This window comes from Podarcis muralis, chromosome 11 (genome assembly GCF_964188315.1).
Source record: "Podarcis muralis chromosome 11, rPodMur119.hap1.1, whole genome shotgun sequence".
Taxonomy (NCBI): Eukaryota; Metazoa; Chordata; class Lepidosauria; order Squamata; family Lacertidae; genus Podarcis; species Podarcis muralis.
In genome coordinates, this window is record NC_135665.1 from 63,543,700 (window position 1) to 63,559,932 (window position 16,233).

A 16,233-nucleotide genomic window follows, 5' to 3' on the forward strand; every position below is an offset into this window, starting at 1 on the left:
CTTCCATACATCACTACTGGGAAAACCATGGCTTTAACTATATGGACCTTTGTTGGCAAGGTGACGTCTCTACTTCTCAAGATGCTGTCTAGGCCTGTCATTGCCCTTCTCCCAAGAAGCAGGTGTCTTAATTTCGTGGCTGCTGTCACCATCTGCAGTGATCATGGTGCTCTATATAATACCCTCCAATATTCCCCAGATGAAAATGGGGACATTTCTCACTTCCCAACAACTGATCCTCCTTGACACCCCCCCCCCACGCCCTGCAGAGCATTTCCACTACCACTATACCTATGGGACATAGACCACACGCCCTCCACTATCCTGGAGCAGCCAATGCTCTTGGCCTAACCTGCCTCACAGGGCTGTTGTTCTGGAGATTCAATGAAGAGGAGGAGAGAACCATGATAGAAATGCAACAAACAAATATATAGATTTTTATTTTATTTTAGCAGAACTATTGATATGAATGCACAAGACTAACTCAGTGCAGTAAGACTTTGTAGCAAACAGCCCATCATCATGCAATTTCCTTAGTAACTTTCTCAATTTTTTGTACTTTTTTACATATATCCTGGGAGAGGGGGAAAGGCTTTGTTTAGGAGGCAGGAAGGAAATAATGGCCCTGCCCCTTTAAGAAAGGATGGACCTAAGGAAGAGATTGGTTCCGCATCATGGAATAGACAAGGAAGGCAGCAAGTTAGAAAAGAGACACCGTGGCCAATGAGGTGGAAGGCGCTGCCCCAGAGGGCGGGATAGCTACATAATATATACGGTTGGTCCTTTAGCCAATAGAAGAGCGTAACCGATGAGAAGGGCGGGATCAACTGCAAACGTTACCCAATAGGAGGGAGCTGGGGCGTGGCTTCGCAACCAGCTACCAATAATGAGAGATGGGAGGAAAGCCTTAAATTTCCGAGAGGACGCGTAGCTTAGCCGGCGGCGCGCCCAATCGGGGAATAGCTCCGGGATTGGGAGGAGGCGGGCTTGCAGATCGAGCCAATAAGCAAGAAGGAGGCATGGCCGAGGCCTTATATGGGCAGCGCGAGAGCCAAACTGTTGGGAGGAGGAGGCGGGCGTTCCAAATCGGGCCAATAAGCAGTCGCGGACCGCAAGAAGGAGGCTTCATTTGGGGGCGGGGCGAGGGAAGGCGCGGCTTATGTGTCGGGGCGGCAGCAGCAGCAGCAGCGGCAGGCGACGGCGGGGGATGATGACGACACCGGCGGGGGCGGGGCGTGCGGTGGAACTTGCGCGCTGAGGTCACTGGCCGAGCGGCGGCGCCGTCACAAAAGGAAGCGGCGGCGGCGGGGCTGCTGCTGCTGCTTCTGGCGGCCGTGTGTGTGCGCGTGCGCGCGTCTGTCCCCCCGTCCGTCTGTCCCCGTGTGGAGAGCGCGCCCGGGGAGGCAGGCGAGGCCGAGGCCTGAGGGTCCGTCAGTTCGTCCGTCCGTCCGGCGGGCGGCTGGCCGACCGACCGACCGGCCTAGCGGGCCCCGCTTCTCCCCCTCGCCGAGTCCCGAGGCGTCTGAGGAGGAGCCTTCCTCGCAGGCCTCCCTCACCTTCCTCCTCCTCCTCCTCCTCCTCCCCCCCTCAGAGGCCTCCGGGCCCAGGCCTGGCCGGAGCCCCCGCAGGCCTTGCCTCCGCCGCCGCCGCGGAGCCCCTCTCCGGAGGAGGAGGAGGAGGAGGCCTCGCGACGAAGAGCCGCCCCCGCCGCTGAGGGAGGCCGACGAGGCGGCGGCGGCGGCGGCCGGGCGGGGGATCCGGATCCCGGGGGGCGGGCGGGGGCCCCGGGGCTGGCGGGCGGCGGAGGGCGGCAGCTGCAGGGGGTCTCCGCGGGCCGGCCGGCCCTGACTGCCCCTCGGCGGCTCGCCCGCCCCTCCGCCGCCCTCGCCCGCCGCCCTCGCCCGCCGCCGCGATGGCCCAGCAGCAGGTGAGCAGCTCGCAGAAGGCGCTGATGCTGGAGCTGAAGGGGCTGCAGGAGGAGCCCGTCGAGGGCTTCCGCATCACCCTGGTGGACGAGTCCGACCTCTACAACTGGGAGGTGGCCATCTTCGGGCCGCCCAACACCCTCTACGAGGCAGGCTACTTCAAGGTGAGCGGGACCCCTTCCCCTGAGAGGGGGGGGGGTGGACACACATATAGCCTCCTGCCTACGCCCCCCACCACCCACCCACAGGAGTCCCAACTGGGACACAGTCCCCTAGGCATAGCTGTCAACTTTTCCCCTTTCTTGCGAGGAATCCTATTCGGAATAAGGGAATTTCCCTTAAAAAAGGGGAAACGTTGACAGCAATGCCCCCAGGTGAGCGGAGGGGTGTCACTTCTGTGCCCCCATCACCTCTGGAGCATAAGTGGTGCTACATAAGCGCCTTGCCTTCAAAACCTTCTGTAGGAGCTCCTGTGAGGTTGCCCTGATAACTTCTTTTTTTTATATTTGAGGATGATGTGCCCACCCCCTTTTTTGCAGCATGCTCTGTTATGTAAGCAGCAGCAGTGAATTTCTTCTATGTTAGAACAAACTCGCTGCTCTAAACGGAGCCTCTGCCAGCCCCGCAGGCATGATCCCACACACCTCCTCTCTCCCGTTCAAAATTGCCCCTTCCCCCCCAAATTGCTCTACATCTTTCTGTTTTTTTCAACAATACTGCCACTGTTTATGCTTCTTTGTCTGCAGAAATCTCCTGCTGACACTTGGGGATTCTACCTTCACTACTCTCCTTTATGCTTCAGATTTATTTGAGCATCTCAGGTCCTACCTACTTTCTCCTTCTCATGTGAAAACCTCCATATTTCTATAACTTGTCTCTATATAGGGTAGTCTCCTAGGACGCATTCTGTTCTTTCCCACTAAAAAGCACTTTCTCGGTAGATGCAGGACAGTAGAGTACCCAGACATTGCTCCCTGTCACTGCCATTCATCTAAGGGCAACTCTTTTCTCTTGCTCACACATCCCTAAGGATTGATTTAGCTTCTCCATAATCTTGAACCCCTGCCCCTAATCACTAAACACTGTCTGGCTCCCCTGTTTTATTTTTTCCCATTTGCATGGCAGTGTGAGAGGTGGTGTCTTTTATCTGTTGTCTTGGTTCTCTGCCCACCCCCTTTATCGCCCCTTTCACCATCTTCATAATTTGTGGGCTATAGCTCCTCTTAGAGTATTTAGAGCAGTGGCATATAATGTCCTATGTATGTGCCACCTCATGATTCTGGAAGCACGAAATAGTGTTGGGCACAGTCTCCTCACATAGTCCAACACCTCAACCAGAAGTAAAGTCCCTTTCCCCTCAGTTCTTATGTCAAACTCTTAAAGGACATACGGAAACCAGATCACTGTCACTGGGGGAAATGTTGAGGGGGCATTCCCTCCTACATACTAAGTAGTTTCACCAAGTGTAAGAAAACTGTCATCGTTCAAGGCTGAGCAGGAAAGTATTCCCATATCATCCTTGCCACATTGTGCTATTTACCCTGTACCCTGTGTAGAGAGAGACAGTGTGCTTAGTTCCAGTGGGTGTTGCGTGAATTTTACTATAACCCATGTACCAGGCCTACATGCAGATCTCTGAAACTGGAGTTTTACCTTTGAGGAAGTTTTAAACATTGTATTTCTTAAGGAAAAACAATTGAGCGCATTTAATTTTGAAGGGAAGGGATAACTGGGATTTTGCCTAATGCTGTATAGTTGTAATGGCTATATTTCAGACATCTCCTGTTAGACCTTCAATAACAAGTTATTACTACTGGTGCCCTGAGTACCATTAAAACCTGCAAGTTAAAATCTGAGTAACCTGGATCCACCTTTTATTGTATCCAGCTAGATAGGGTTGGAACGTGTTGGATGCAGCATCTGCAGTTAACTGTAAAATGAATGTGAATGAGCTGTTAAGGGTCCTTTGCAAATTCTAGTAACAGACACTGAGCCTCAGCTGGGAGCTTTGTATATTGGGAGTGGGTGGCGCTGTGGTTGGAAGCCCTGAGCCTCTTTCTTGGGCGGTTTGAATCTGCGCGATGGGGTTAGCTCTGGTGTATTGCTCTGTCCCAGTTCCTGCCAACCTAGCAGTTCGGAAGCACACCAGTGCGAGTAGATAAAGCAGTACCGCTGTGGCAGGAAGGTAAACTGTGTTTCCATGCACTCTGGCACTCATCATGGTGTCCCGTCGCACCAGAAGCGGTATAGTCCTGCTGGCCACATGATCCGGAAAACTAACTGTGGACAAATGCTGGCTCCCTTGTCCTGAAGCGAGATGAGCGCTGCACCCCATAATCGCCTTTGACTGGACTTAACCATCCAGGGGTCCTTTACCTTTTACCTTATATTTGGGATACCTTGGATATCTTTGAGCTGTAGAACAGTTAAATGCTCAACATGCTTGGTTGTTGAGATCCCTAAGTACACAAAGCAACATGGCCAACTTCACGAAACTAAGAATTTTCTTAAGTGCCTCTGACGCAAGCCTTGCTTAATTAAGTGGGACCTAATTCTAGTAAGTGTGCTTAGGTCTGAAACCTCAATTGTATCAGTGTTAACTTGATAGAAATCTTTTCTCCTGTTTCCTTTCTTCCAGCTGTGTAGGAGTCTAGGTATACAAGCATTCCCCATTCAGGAAAAGGCATACCCTGCTTTGCACTATCCATAGCCTCATTTAAAAAGTGACTTGCCTTTAATTTTGTCTGGCTCTTCTAAGCAGCCATGGCATATTTTAATAACATTGTTACTTAACATTGGCTTTGAATAAACTAATCATGAGAGGAGAACTCTGGAGTTTATTTTAAAAGGTAACATATTCTCATTGGCTTATCTTTACAGTTCTACAAAATGCTTTGAATAATTGATCATTAAATGGCAAATTTCATTATCACCCCTTGTTTGTTTACATCATCTGATATTCAGATATTTTGTTGCCTAGAGAATTGTCATATTTTCAGTCATAAGACTTTTGGCACTAGAGGGCAAAAAACGGTGGTGAGTGGAATGTCATCCCATTACCAAGGAGGATACATTTGGAAAGAAGTAGGTTGGGACAAGATGCTGTTCAAGATCAGATATGTGTAAACATTTGGAATTTTATCACCTTTCACCACAACCCAGCACATTCCCAAAACGTTGTTCCACTAGCCTCTGTACATGAGACAGAATGATAACCAAAGTGTACTATCTCAGAACTGTAGAAGTAGGCATCCTGGAGGGAGCAGGAAGCAAATGGTTACCCTATGGTGGTTGTGAAGACAGAAATGGCATGGGGAGAGAACTCATGCATGCTGCGCCGATCACTTCAGAGAGAGGACAGCATAGAAGTAAAGAGCAGCTTTTTTAAAAGGCAGAATTTTGATTCTTGTATCCCAAATACAAAACTGGTTGGGTGGAATCTGATGGGTAAAATTGTGCATTGCAAGGTGGATGAATTTGTTAATCCTCCAGGTTAAAGTATGTGCTAAGAATATAACTGCCCTGAATGAAACCAATAGCTATCAAGCAAATACTTCTGGAAAGGTTGTAAATGGGATGGGATGTGTGTGATCATCCCCCGTTTTGTGTGCAGCATCTGCCAGTCAAATTTTTCATTGTCTAGAGGATTTTTTAAATTAGATAACTTAATAATTGAATTAAATAAAATGCTAGCTCTGCCTGGAGGTTCCAATTAGCTGTCAATGATGCTAGCTATTGATATACTGTAATAATCGTCCATCTTTAACAAGATGCATTCCCTATTCTATGACTACTGAGGTTTGTTTAGGAGCTTAAGTGAATTTATCAAAAGGTTTTTGGAAGTACAAATATTTGCTGGATTACTTTATACAAATGGTTGATGAGGCAAGCTTTCTCTTTGTCAGAGGCCATGTCAATACTATCTTAGCAAGCCATGTTTAACAGTTTCTGCCCCTAAAGATATTTGCCACCAAGTTACCAGGGAAATTGGGAAAGGGAATGCTGTTGCTTCTTCAGTATCCAAAAGGATCCTTTGGAGAAACAGTTCTGGAGTTCTTGCAGTAGGTGGAAATTAAGGATTAATGGGCGCTTCTGTAATTGTTTACTTTTGAAGGAAAATATGTGTTCACTTTCATGGGATTTAGGAAGTTTTAGAGATGTCTTGGACGTCAGGTTCCGACCATGGTAATAAACAGATGTGTTGGTGCTATGAGCTAGTTGGGAAATAGCACGGTATTGAGTGAATTGTAGGGCAGCATTCGTAGCACAAGCTGAAGGGACTTTGTCCTAAGAGTCAAAGAGAGATTTGCCAAGAGAGATTTTAGTGGAGACTCATTTGAGTTGGACCTGTGCAATAGACTACTGTCAAACATTGTGCTGCAACAAACCAGTCTTTAACAGACTCCAAAACTTTGCTGCTAATGGAGGCTCCTGCCAGCTGGGTTAAGGAATGCTGGTCTGCTTAGTGCCTGAACATCTGTGGTTTTGTTATCCTGTTCCTATTTACTGCCTTGCCATTTGTTTGTTTGGATGTGGCCTTAATACTGCTGTTCCATTAAATTGCCAAATCCTTCCCGCCTACTTTCCTGCACCCTTGAATTGGAACAAAGGGGCCAGGTGGGGTTTTTGAAACTAAGCTTCCCCCTCTTTTTTATTTCAGTTTAAGCACAGCAGGCCCTTCTGTTTCCCCAAAAATCTACTGTTCCTCACTCCCACTATCACACAAGAGGGTTTCACACATATAGCTCCATTACACTAATTTAAACTTTGCTGTTTTCATCTCTTTCCTGGTCTGCCGTGTGCCTTGAGAGCATTTATCTGTCTGGGACTTGGTAGCCTCTTTTGCCCTTGTAAGTGTGTCATGGTGACAGAACTGCTTGTACGCCCATCCCAGTTCTAATCTGCATGGATTTGACCTCACATATGAAACTGCCCTCTGCTTAGGCAGACCATTAGTCCATTTTGCTTTGAATACTTACACTAAAAGCAGTAGCTCTCAAAAGACCTCAAGAAATATCTCTCCTACTAGCTGAATGTCTGCTTTAACTGGAAATGGTGACTTGCGTGTAGCAACGGGCTTTAGAAGAGGATTAGACAAATTAATGCAGGGTAAGGCTATCAATGGCTACTAGCCACAAGGGCTGTATTTTTCCTCCGCTGCTGGAGGCAACATGCCTCTTGGTGCTGGAAATCACTGCTGCACTCAGCTTTCCGTAGGCACCTGACTGGCCACTGGGAGAACAGGATGCTGGACCAAATGTGTCTTTAGAGAGGGCTGCTCTAATGAATCTGGCAGCTTGTGTGTACAAAGCATGTGTTTTGCCTCAGAGGAGCCTTGCTTCCATGTGCTCCTTAGAATCATAGATTTCATAGAATCATGGAACTGTAGAGTTGGAAGAGACCCTGAGGATCATCTAGTCCAACTCCCTGCAATGCAGAAATATGCAGCTGTCTCATATGGGGATTGAACCTGCAACCTTGGCATTATCAGCACCATGTTCTTACCAACTGAGCTATCCAGGCTTCTTGGGTTACGTTACAGTGACTAGACGTGCACCGTCTGACTGCTGGGGGCAATGGCAGCTAGTAGCAGTTCCCAGTACTGATAACTAAATGGGGACTCTGTCAAATAGAATGCTTGCGGTAGAGCCTTAAGCATTCGAGTGAGGAAGCTGGTAGAATAGAAACCTGCCACTTGCCCAGAAGCAATTATCAGTTGCCACAGAAGGCTGATGGCTGGTGATCAAGCATGGGTTGGATATCCATTTCCACTCCCAGTCTCCCAAATTCCTGGTACCAGCTTTTAAAGGTGCTGCTGCTGTGGCAGAAACCTCTTACACCAACTGCCCTATCTATAAATTCCAATTTGCCCCAGTGAACAAACTGGCTTTATTCTAAAACTCTCTCCTAAAATCTACAGAGAAATGGCAGCAAGGCCTGAATAATTGCTTGGTTCTTGCTCCAGAGCTAGGGATGTCAGTGTGCCACTTGGCATTTGATAAAGCTTTTCCCCAATTAGCACTTCAAGCTGTGGGTGACAAGAGTTGCATGTTTCCCTAGGGAGAAGGCTATGCTGACCTCTACATTGCCAAAAAATTCTATGTAGAGGCAGGTTCGTCTGTTAGGAACACCTTGCCTGCACTTGAAAGAAGGCAAAAGCTTTTACCTCTTGTCGCCTCTTGTTATACACTGCCCTTTAATGGAGAACTAAGAGCAGGAGGAGCAGCTTCTGTGCCGCTGTTCCTTTGTGCCTCATCATGGGTAAGTTTGCAATTCAGAACCCTTTAAGCTCTTGAGGATTAATGAGAGATGACTGGTGACAAAGTTTTATGCATGAATGGAATGGAAACTTGGAGATGGCTACTTGAAATGTAATCTGGGCTCTGGCACAATATGCCTAGATGTTTGCTGTGCCATAAAACCACCAAGCAAGCTAGCTAGATGCCTACTGGCCTGCCCTAGTCCAGAAAAACAAAGAAAGCACCCTTGCCTCTTGTCCTCGCTTACTTTAGCTCCTTTAAAGTGAGTTAGTGGCAATAGCTCCTTGACATTTGTAGCCTGCCTGGAAAACCCTGTGGTGGGGATAAACTTTAGGAAAATCTTAACCTTCCAACACTCGCTGACAAACTGGGTAGAACACATGATCTTCTGCAATGGCAACTCCTCAGAAACCAAAACAAATGCAAAAAAACAACCACACAGCCAACCCCTTTTGGCAAACACGTCCTCTAGTTTAGGATCTTACTTGTATCTTACCTTTTTCCGCATTATGTTGCAATTTAAGTCTGCCTTGCTTAAAGCAAGAGCTAACATCTTGATCACAAAACCTCTCCAGACACAGTATTAAAGGAGCAAGTGCAGTAAATTTGAACATGTTTTTGCTATCAAAACAATGAATTCTTTGTAGCTCAGTGGCAGTGCAGAGTCTGGTTAGCAGCTGGGTCCTTGTGTTGAAGGCATAAAAAGAGTGCTCCATGCTTTGTAAGAGCACCCAACTGCCTTAAGGACCCAGATTTTAAAAATGTTTAATATCTAACTTGCTTTAAGTACACGTTTGAAAAGCACTACTTGCCTTGAACACTGTGGTAAAAGAGAGAAGTTCTCTTCAAACGGGGATGTAGTTTCAATTGCTTCTGTTGGAGTGCCGCAAGCGACAAGCAGGGGCGGTGTTCATGGGCTTGGGACTGTCGTGGTTTTAATTACAAGGCTGCCTCCTACAATACTCCCTTTAGACAGTGTTAGAAACTGGGATATAAAGGCTACTTGCTACATGGCACCCTGAACCTGGGTTTCAGGCGCAAAAAACAGTGTTAGATAATAGAATTTAGGTGCCAAATGGCTCCTTAAACCAAGGTTACAGTTGCCAAAATGGAATGTGTAGTTGCCATTTTGGAGCAAGACGGCTTTAAAGTCTTGTTTTTCAAATGATGGACTGACTGATTGATTGATTTTCAGTTAAACATCTGGCTAATTCAGATGACAACCTTGAGCTAGGTTATGAACTTTGAGAGCTTAAAGAATTATTATTAGTTTTTTATTATTTATTGAATTTATATACTGCCCTATACCTGGAGGTCTCAGGGCGTTCACAGAAAAGATCAACATAAAAACCACAATATATATTATAATCAAAATAAAAACAACCCAATAACACCCCCCCCCCCGCAAAAGAGCCACATCTTAAAAAGGACATAGGGCAAAAAAGAGAAGTCACTTTATCCAGGGACTGTCCCTATATATAGAGAGAGACCATTCATAACGTAGGGATATTCTTTACAACTGTGAACAGGGCGGTGAGGTGGGGTAAGTGAAGACGCGCTACAACAATTACGTATAACATTGTTCTCTGCTCCTGCTCAGGCTACACAGAAAAAAAAGGATTTTGGTTCCTGAAATTCATCCTGATTGTGCTGATAACTGATAAAATTCTACAGGGTCTGGTCCAAGTTAACTGTCCAAGTTACTCAAATCACTTGCAGGCACTTCAGCCACGGGGCGGTGGGGAGTGTCCTTCTGTTTGTGGGGTTTGTTTCCTGGGCCTGCAAAATGTGCTATGGTGAGTTTTGCTCAAACTCCAGAACTAGGAAGACCAATTTGATTGTAAACCCGGAGGAGTAAAATATATGTAACTACAGGGAATATTATAGCACGGAGTATACACTGCTGCTCCTTTTTCCGTTTTTGGCTGGGACCTGTCACATGAGCAACCTTACATCTCGCATACTATTTGGGGGGGGATGAAGGGGTGTGGATAAACATTCCAAGGTTTCGTGATCATAACAGGATTATTCAAATATTGGCATCTGTGGAGGAGGTCTGCTTTGTAAGCCTTTCTAAGGGTTGGGCGAGACAGGTGGCTCTGTTGGCTGCCTTCCCTTTGCCGTTGACCTGGAAGCCAGATTATGCGAGGCTGCGGAGTGCTTTAAGGTCGACTATCAGAGCGCACTGCAGCACCACATAATCCCTTTCCCCGGACCACGAGGAGCAGAAAGCAAAACAGGCTGCCTCCTTGGCACTGTCAGTATTTGGTTTGGTACATGTGGCATATGGCTCAAAGCATTACTCCCTCTCCCCAAGCCAGTCAGGAGAAGTAATATAAGCTGCCAGCTCAGACCATGTATGTCTAGTATAAATCCAAGTGGAACACACTGTGGCTTTAAAGGTACACTGAGATTTTAAAAAAGCAGTGCAAATGCTCAGGTAAAAAGTAATAAAAATAAGGGGTCAGTCAGACAGTGTTTCTCACCCCTCTATAGCATGACTTTTGGAGTGGCTGGAGTCAGACTGCAGGGCAAGTGTTCGTTGCACTATTTGGTCTCCTGCTTAGCATTTGCCTCCCGTTCTTTCCCCTCTTAGTAGTTTGTAGGTGCAAGATTGCATGTACCGATAATAACACTGGCATCTTGGAAAGGCTGGAGTTGCTGGGAAATGAAACTTGATCCACCGCATTGTCCCCCGAGAATTGTAGTCCTCTACAGCAGCGAGGCTGGAAGAAACCCAAGATTGAGCCCAACTCCATACAGCTCACTAGAGAGGATCATATGCTACAGCTGCTCAATTCTAGGCAGCTGGGAGGCTGAGACTTGACCCTGGCCATGGCAGCAGGGCTTTCAACCTGAATCCGAGGGCCACCATTTGCTTCCCTGTCCACCAGTGCTATGTTGCCAGAGTTGTCTCTGCCCCTTCTTTGCAGATCTTGGTGGCAGCGTGTGACTAGGGTAGGACAATACTGATGTCTACAGTCCTTTGGGGAAGGGTCATAGCTCAGTGGTAGAGCATTTGCTTTGCATGCAAAAGGTACTGGGTTTAACTTCTGACATATCCATGAAAGACGGGGAAGGTTCCCTGTCTGAAAATCTGGATAATTGTTGTTAGCCAGTGTAGACCAGGCTGGAGGACCCTGTGTTTTTGCTTGGGTGGAATGTTCTTAATAATGCCTTTTGCAGGTGTGGCTAGAGAGAGGTGTGCATGTAGTAACTAGGCTTTTACACAAAAGTAAAAAGTTTTTCTCTCCATCCACTTGAACCTCTGCTCCTTTTCCACCACTGGCATGTTGCCCTGAAAGTAATGCAGCCCTGGGTAGACACAAGTTCCTCACCCCTGGTGTAGGCAACGTTAGTTTTAATGTTGTGACCCATCCTGGGACCTTAGGGTGAGTAAAGAAGAAGAATGGCCAGTGGTATTTCCTTGGTGCAAGGCAGCTTCCTGTGGTCTAAGTAAATAAAGTAAATTTCATGTTCTCAGCTGTAGATGCGTCTTCCCTGTAGGATGCAAAACCATAGATGATCCCTGTGTGAACTGTATTCTGCAGGGTTACCGGCACAGTCCCAACCACCCAAGACTGAACTCCTAAGGAAACTTACATCGCATGGACAGCTGAGTAATTTTGTTAGCAGTGCAAAAGGGAGGTGTACTGCAAGTTTCTGGCTCCCAAGTTTTATGCTCACCAAATGGCTCATAAGGCTCATGCTACTGTTTTAAGCACAAATAGTAAAACCATGAGACAACTCAAATCTGTGGCGGAATAGTCAGCAGCTTTCCTAAAATCACCCATAATCCGGGCTGTTGATTGCCCCTGATTATCACTATTATTATTTCACGTTTTGGGGAGGGAAAGTGAAACTCAAAATGACTTTCACGTTTCTATCAAGATCAGCTGTGACTTTGTTAAGTTTCATTGTCAGTCTAACACAGCCCGTTTCTGCCCGAAGAACTAAATGACAACCAGTTTAAAATTAACGCGGATGCTTGGTGTTTTGAGGGAGGACCCTCTCATTGCAAGGTGGTCCCATTTGAGCTACTTATACCCAGGATGTGAATATTCTGCCTTCAAACTTGGTTTCTTCAAGAAACCCAGACTTGGTGTATCTTTATTATACACAAGTGTGTGCACAAGCTGCCCTGAAGTGTTCCAGGCTACTTTTTCTCCAGGATTGCATGTATGGGGTTATCCCATGTTTCTCAGCCTGAGATTGTCAGTGGGGTGGAAGACTTCTTTGGGACCTGGAATAGACCTTTCTACCCTTACTGGTGCTTGAATTTGAATTTGAATTTTATTATTTCGGTCACAGACCAGTTGCAGCCCATGTGCAATATCAAGAAAGTCATAAAACACGATAGGGATACATTCTTACTGGTGCTTCATCTGTGGAACTCCCTCCTCTTGGAACCTCAAATGGTGACGACATCAATTGAAACTTACTTTTTTCTTCTAGTTTTGGGAAGCCATGGTTTTAAGGTAGCTTTGCTTTATTATTATTATTATTATAGCACTGATCTGTGGTTTTATTATTTGGTGTCTTAGTGTTGATTTGTTTAATCGTACTAGTGCTGGAAGCACAGGTGACCTCTGCCTCTGAAGACCTTTTAACAGCTTAGACTGGTTTACCAGCTGTGACCCCATGTGACCTGTCCATACAGATAGGCTTGCTACAGTTATCTCTACTCCAGTAACCTCCTTTTTTATTATTTCAATGTGCTATGTGCGGGGCTGCCTTTTAAAGCTGTCCAGACAACTGAAGAGCGTCCCTAACAGGGCTGCAAGATTAAATGGGATTGGCTACTCACAGGCATATTATTCCTCCGCTCTGTCACCTTGCACTGACAAGCCACTTCCAGGCCCAATAAGAGTGCTACAACTCGCCTTTAAGTTCTAAATGGTATGTGGTTATCTTGAGACTTTTCTCAGCCTTTCTCTGGGTGTCCCTGCCAAATGAGGTGAGGTGGGTGGCTGCAACCAAGAGGATCATTTTGGTTGTGACACCTGGGGTTTGAGATGTCCTCCCACAGCAGACTCACCTGGCACCTATGCTGTGGTGCTTTTGACACCAGGTGAAGTTATGTGGTGACCTATGGCTTCACTTGCTCTAACCTGATGTCATTTGGCATCAGGTGAGTATGGTTAGTCAGAATCTGCTGTCTGGGCCTAACTTGGCCTGGGGGGGGGGAGAAATTCCACACCCCTGATGTAGTGAATGGCCCTTCTCTTTCATGCCAGAAGTGATGTTAAGACACTCCTGATTACAAAGCTCTCTAATGACATCTATCTGTCCTTAGAAGCATGAAGCAGCAGCATCGCTTTTTGCTAGTCTAAAGCCCAAATATAAAAGTGGAGGCTCTTATCTTCATTGAACTTTTTTTCTTGGATGCACAAAGCAAGTGCAGTTTTGTCATTTCTCTAACTTGCTGGGAGCTGTTCAAAGCCACTCTAACTTTGCCCAAGTAAGTGAGATGTAGGGAAGTGATCTGTGTAAATAGCTACAAGTTTAATTTCAAAAACCTATTAGGTGTTCCTTTAATTCTTTCCTCCAGTGCGTTTTGTGTTGCAGTACATGCACTATTAGCAAAAACCATTTAGACTCCTCTGTACCTATCACTTTGGTGTGGGAGTTGGTGGACTTAAGAGCCGCATGCTTCTATGCACTGAAAGAAGGCTTGGGGGTAGTGAGATTGCATGAGCTAGCTTGCCAACCATACTGCATGTTAAGGTATTTTAATGTACACCTGTGGAGCTCTTCCATGTGAGGGATGATTCTGGTACATTTGGGGTCTACCTCACATAAACAGCTCTACACCCATGCATCAGGCCCCCTTGTGTGTTCTTTTTAGTATGTGGGATTGGGTATGTTGGAGCCCCTTGCTTTGCCTTTACATACCTCTCTGAATCAGCTGATTTAGGCAGTAGAGACTTGTAAGTGAAATGCTCTTGAGTTCTGTTTGTGTAGGTAGATAAGGAGGTGATGCAACTCCTAGGATTGTATGTGGATCCTGGTTTGTAAAGATTCTTGCAGGAGTGTTCATGAAACCAAGCAATGGTGCATTCAAAAGTTAATCCAACCACATGTGAAAAACACTAAGGATTGGCTGGTCATTTGTTAGATGGGATGCTAAAACTCTTTGTGAAGAGGAATTGAAATAGGTTTCTAACCAAGAATTGTCTTGTGTCTTATCTCCTAAGGGCAAAGCAGATATCGTACCCTCTATCTTCTTCCCCCATGCCCCCTTTCCTTACCAGGTGGGGAGGAGAGTGGGTTAGAGATAAAGGCTCTTGGTTTAGTTCAGTGTTTCCCAAACTTGGGTTTCTAGCTGTTTTTGGACTACAAAACTACAGGACCCTGACCACTGTTCCTGCTAGCTAGGGATGATGGGAGTTGTAGTCCAAAAACAGCTGGAGGACCCAAGTTTGGGAAACACTGGTCTAGTTGCTTTGCTGACCTTGCAGAACATGTTTTGAAAAAAGTTGCAGTGATGCCTTCTTTTGAGTGAGGTGCACACAGGTTTTTGAATTGGGTAGCAGAACACATTGTTCCACAGAGCTGAACTGTTAGCCAGGTCCTTTTACATCAGTAGCAACCTTAATTGCAAGTGTAATGGTACTTTAACCTGTACAGGGGACAGAAGCTATATTGCACCTGAAAGCTTAAATATTCAGAGGCAAATGTTGCACCTGCCTTGGCCTACTTGAATAGCACTCTCTTGCTCATGATTCATGCCATTAAGATGGCTTGTTTTGGTACTCAGGATATTTAGAAGTAATACTGGAGGATAAAAGTGAGAACTAAGGTGCACTGCTACAAATGTTCCCTTGAACTGGCAGAAGCCTCGGTGTGTCTAAAATGAAGAGGATTAGTGAAGAGGCAGAACAGACTTCTAAGCTAATGAATGCATAGCAATAAGGGATATTAATGCTTGGATTCTCTTTTAGATCCAGGATCGTTTGCTTTAAATTACCCCTGTACGAATTGTGTTGAGTCTGGGGTGTTGGATGAGTTTATTTTGTTTAAAATTTCAGCATGTGGCAGCTGGTATCTGAATCTAAAAGCCTCAGCCGTTGCTCACGTGCTGCGTGTAGCTGCTTGAATGTGTTAAGCTGTCCAAATCCACCCTTGGACCTGTTTGTCTCTCTGCAGGACGACACCCCTAACTAACTTTGTCTGCTCAGTGCAGGTCATGTCACCCTCTGCCAAATTAAAAACAGCTCCCTGTTATGCATGTTGTGTTGGGGTGTGTGCCTTCTGTTGTAATCTGTAAAACTTTGGGCTGTTCCATATGCTGCAACTCCTCCATCCATAATCGATTGCCACACATAGAAACCAACCAGCCTACTAGAATAATTCTACTAGTGCAATTAATGCAAAAGGATTTTTATCATGCCTATATAGGAGTCTGAAAATTCCCATGCCCTGTGCCTGAAACTTTCTGTAGCATTTTTAGGATGCACAAACTGCACAGAACATTTTTAAGCACCTTTATTCAAACGCAAGCTGGCTCTTGTGAAACATCAGGCAGCCTTTCCATAAATGTTGAGCAGATCGTACTGTAATACCCCCTGAGGTCATTTCCCAAACATCTGATGACTTTGCATTTTCCATATTAGGGAAGTACAGGCTACTGGGAACCTGGCATCCCATCAAGTTTGTGTCAGGGTTGTTGTGTTCACTACAAACACAGCTAACCTCTCTTACCAAGACTGTCCCAAAGCAAAAGTTAGTGGCAGTGAACACACACAGACTTCAATGTCCTCTGCATGCTGCCTTTTCATGTTCCAGCAGTTTGTTTTTGGTGCTTTAGATAAGCTTTCTGGGCTGATCACGGACCTGAATATGTTAGCATCTTGAGGAGGAAGTTCCTGTACACAAGGGCTGCAAGCTCCGGTCACAAACCACCTGCCCTTATATATCTCCCAGATTATTCCACAGATCTTAAATTGTGTGACTGGAGTAGCATAGGAAACTGGGTGTTGTTACAGATGTCATCAGAATCATCTCATGTGCTGTTCACATTAAGCCTTTTTTCTGCTTAATGAACA

At 46.1% G+C, this 16,233-nt stretch overlaps 1 protein-coding gene across 1 annotated transcript in view; it reads left to right on the forward strand.

Moving 5' to 3' along the window:
• Positions 1-1,807: 1,807 nt before the first annotated feature.
• Positions 1,808-16,233, forward strand: part of UBE2R2 (ubiquitin conjugating enzyme E2 R2) — a 51,659-nt gene continuing 37,233 nt past the window's right edge. Inside the window, exon 1 of the mRNA XM_028748046.2 lies at positions 1,808-2,089. Coding sequence (XP_028603879.1) covers positions 1,913-2,089 — 177 coding nt within the window. The 5' untranslated portion in view covers positions 1,808-1,912. The remainder of the gene's footprint in view (positions 2,090-16,233) is intronic.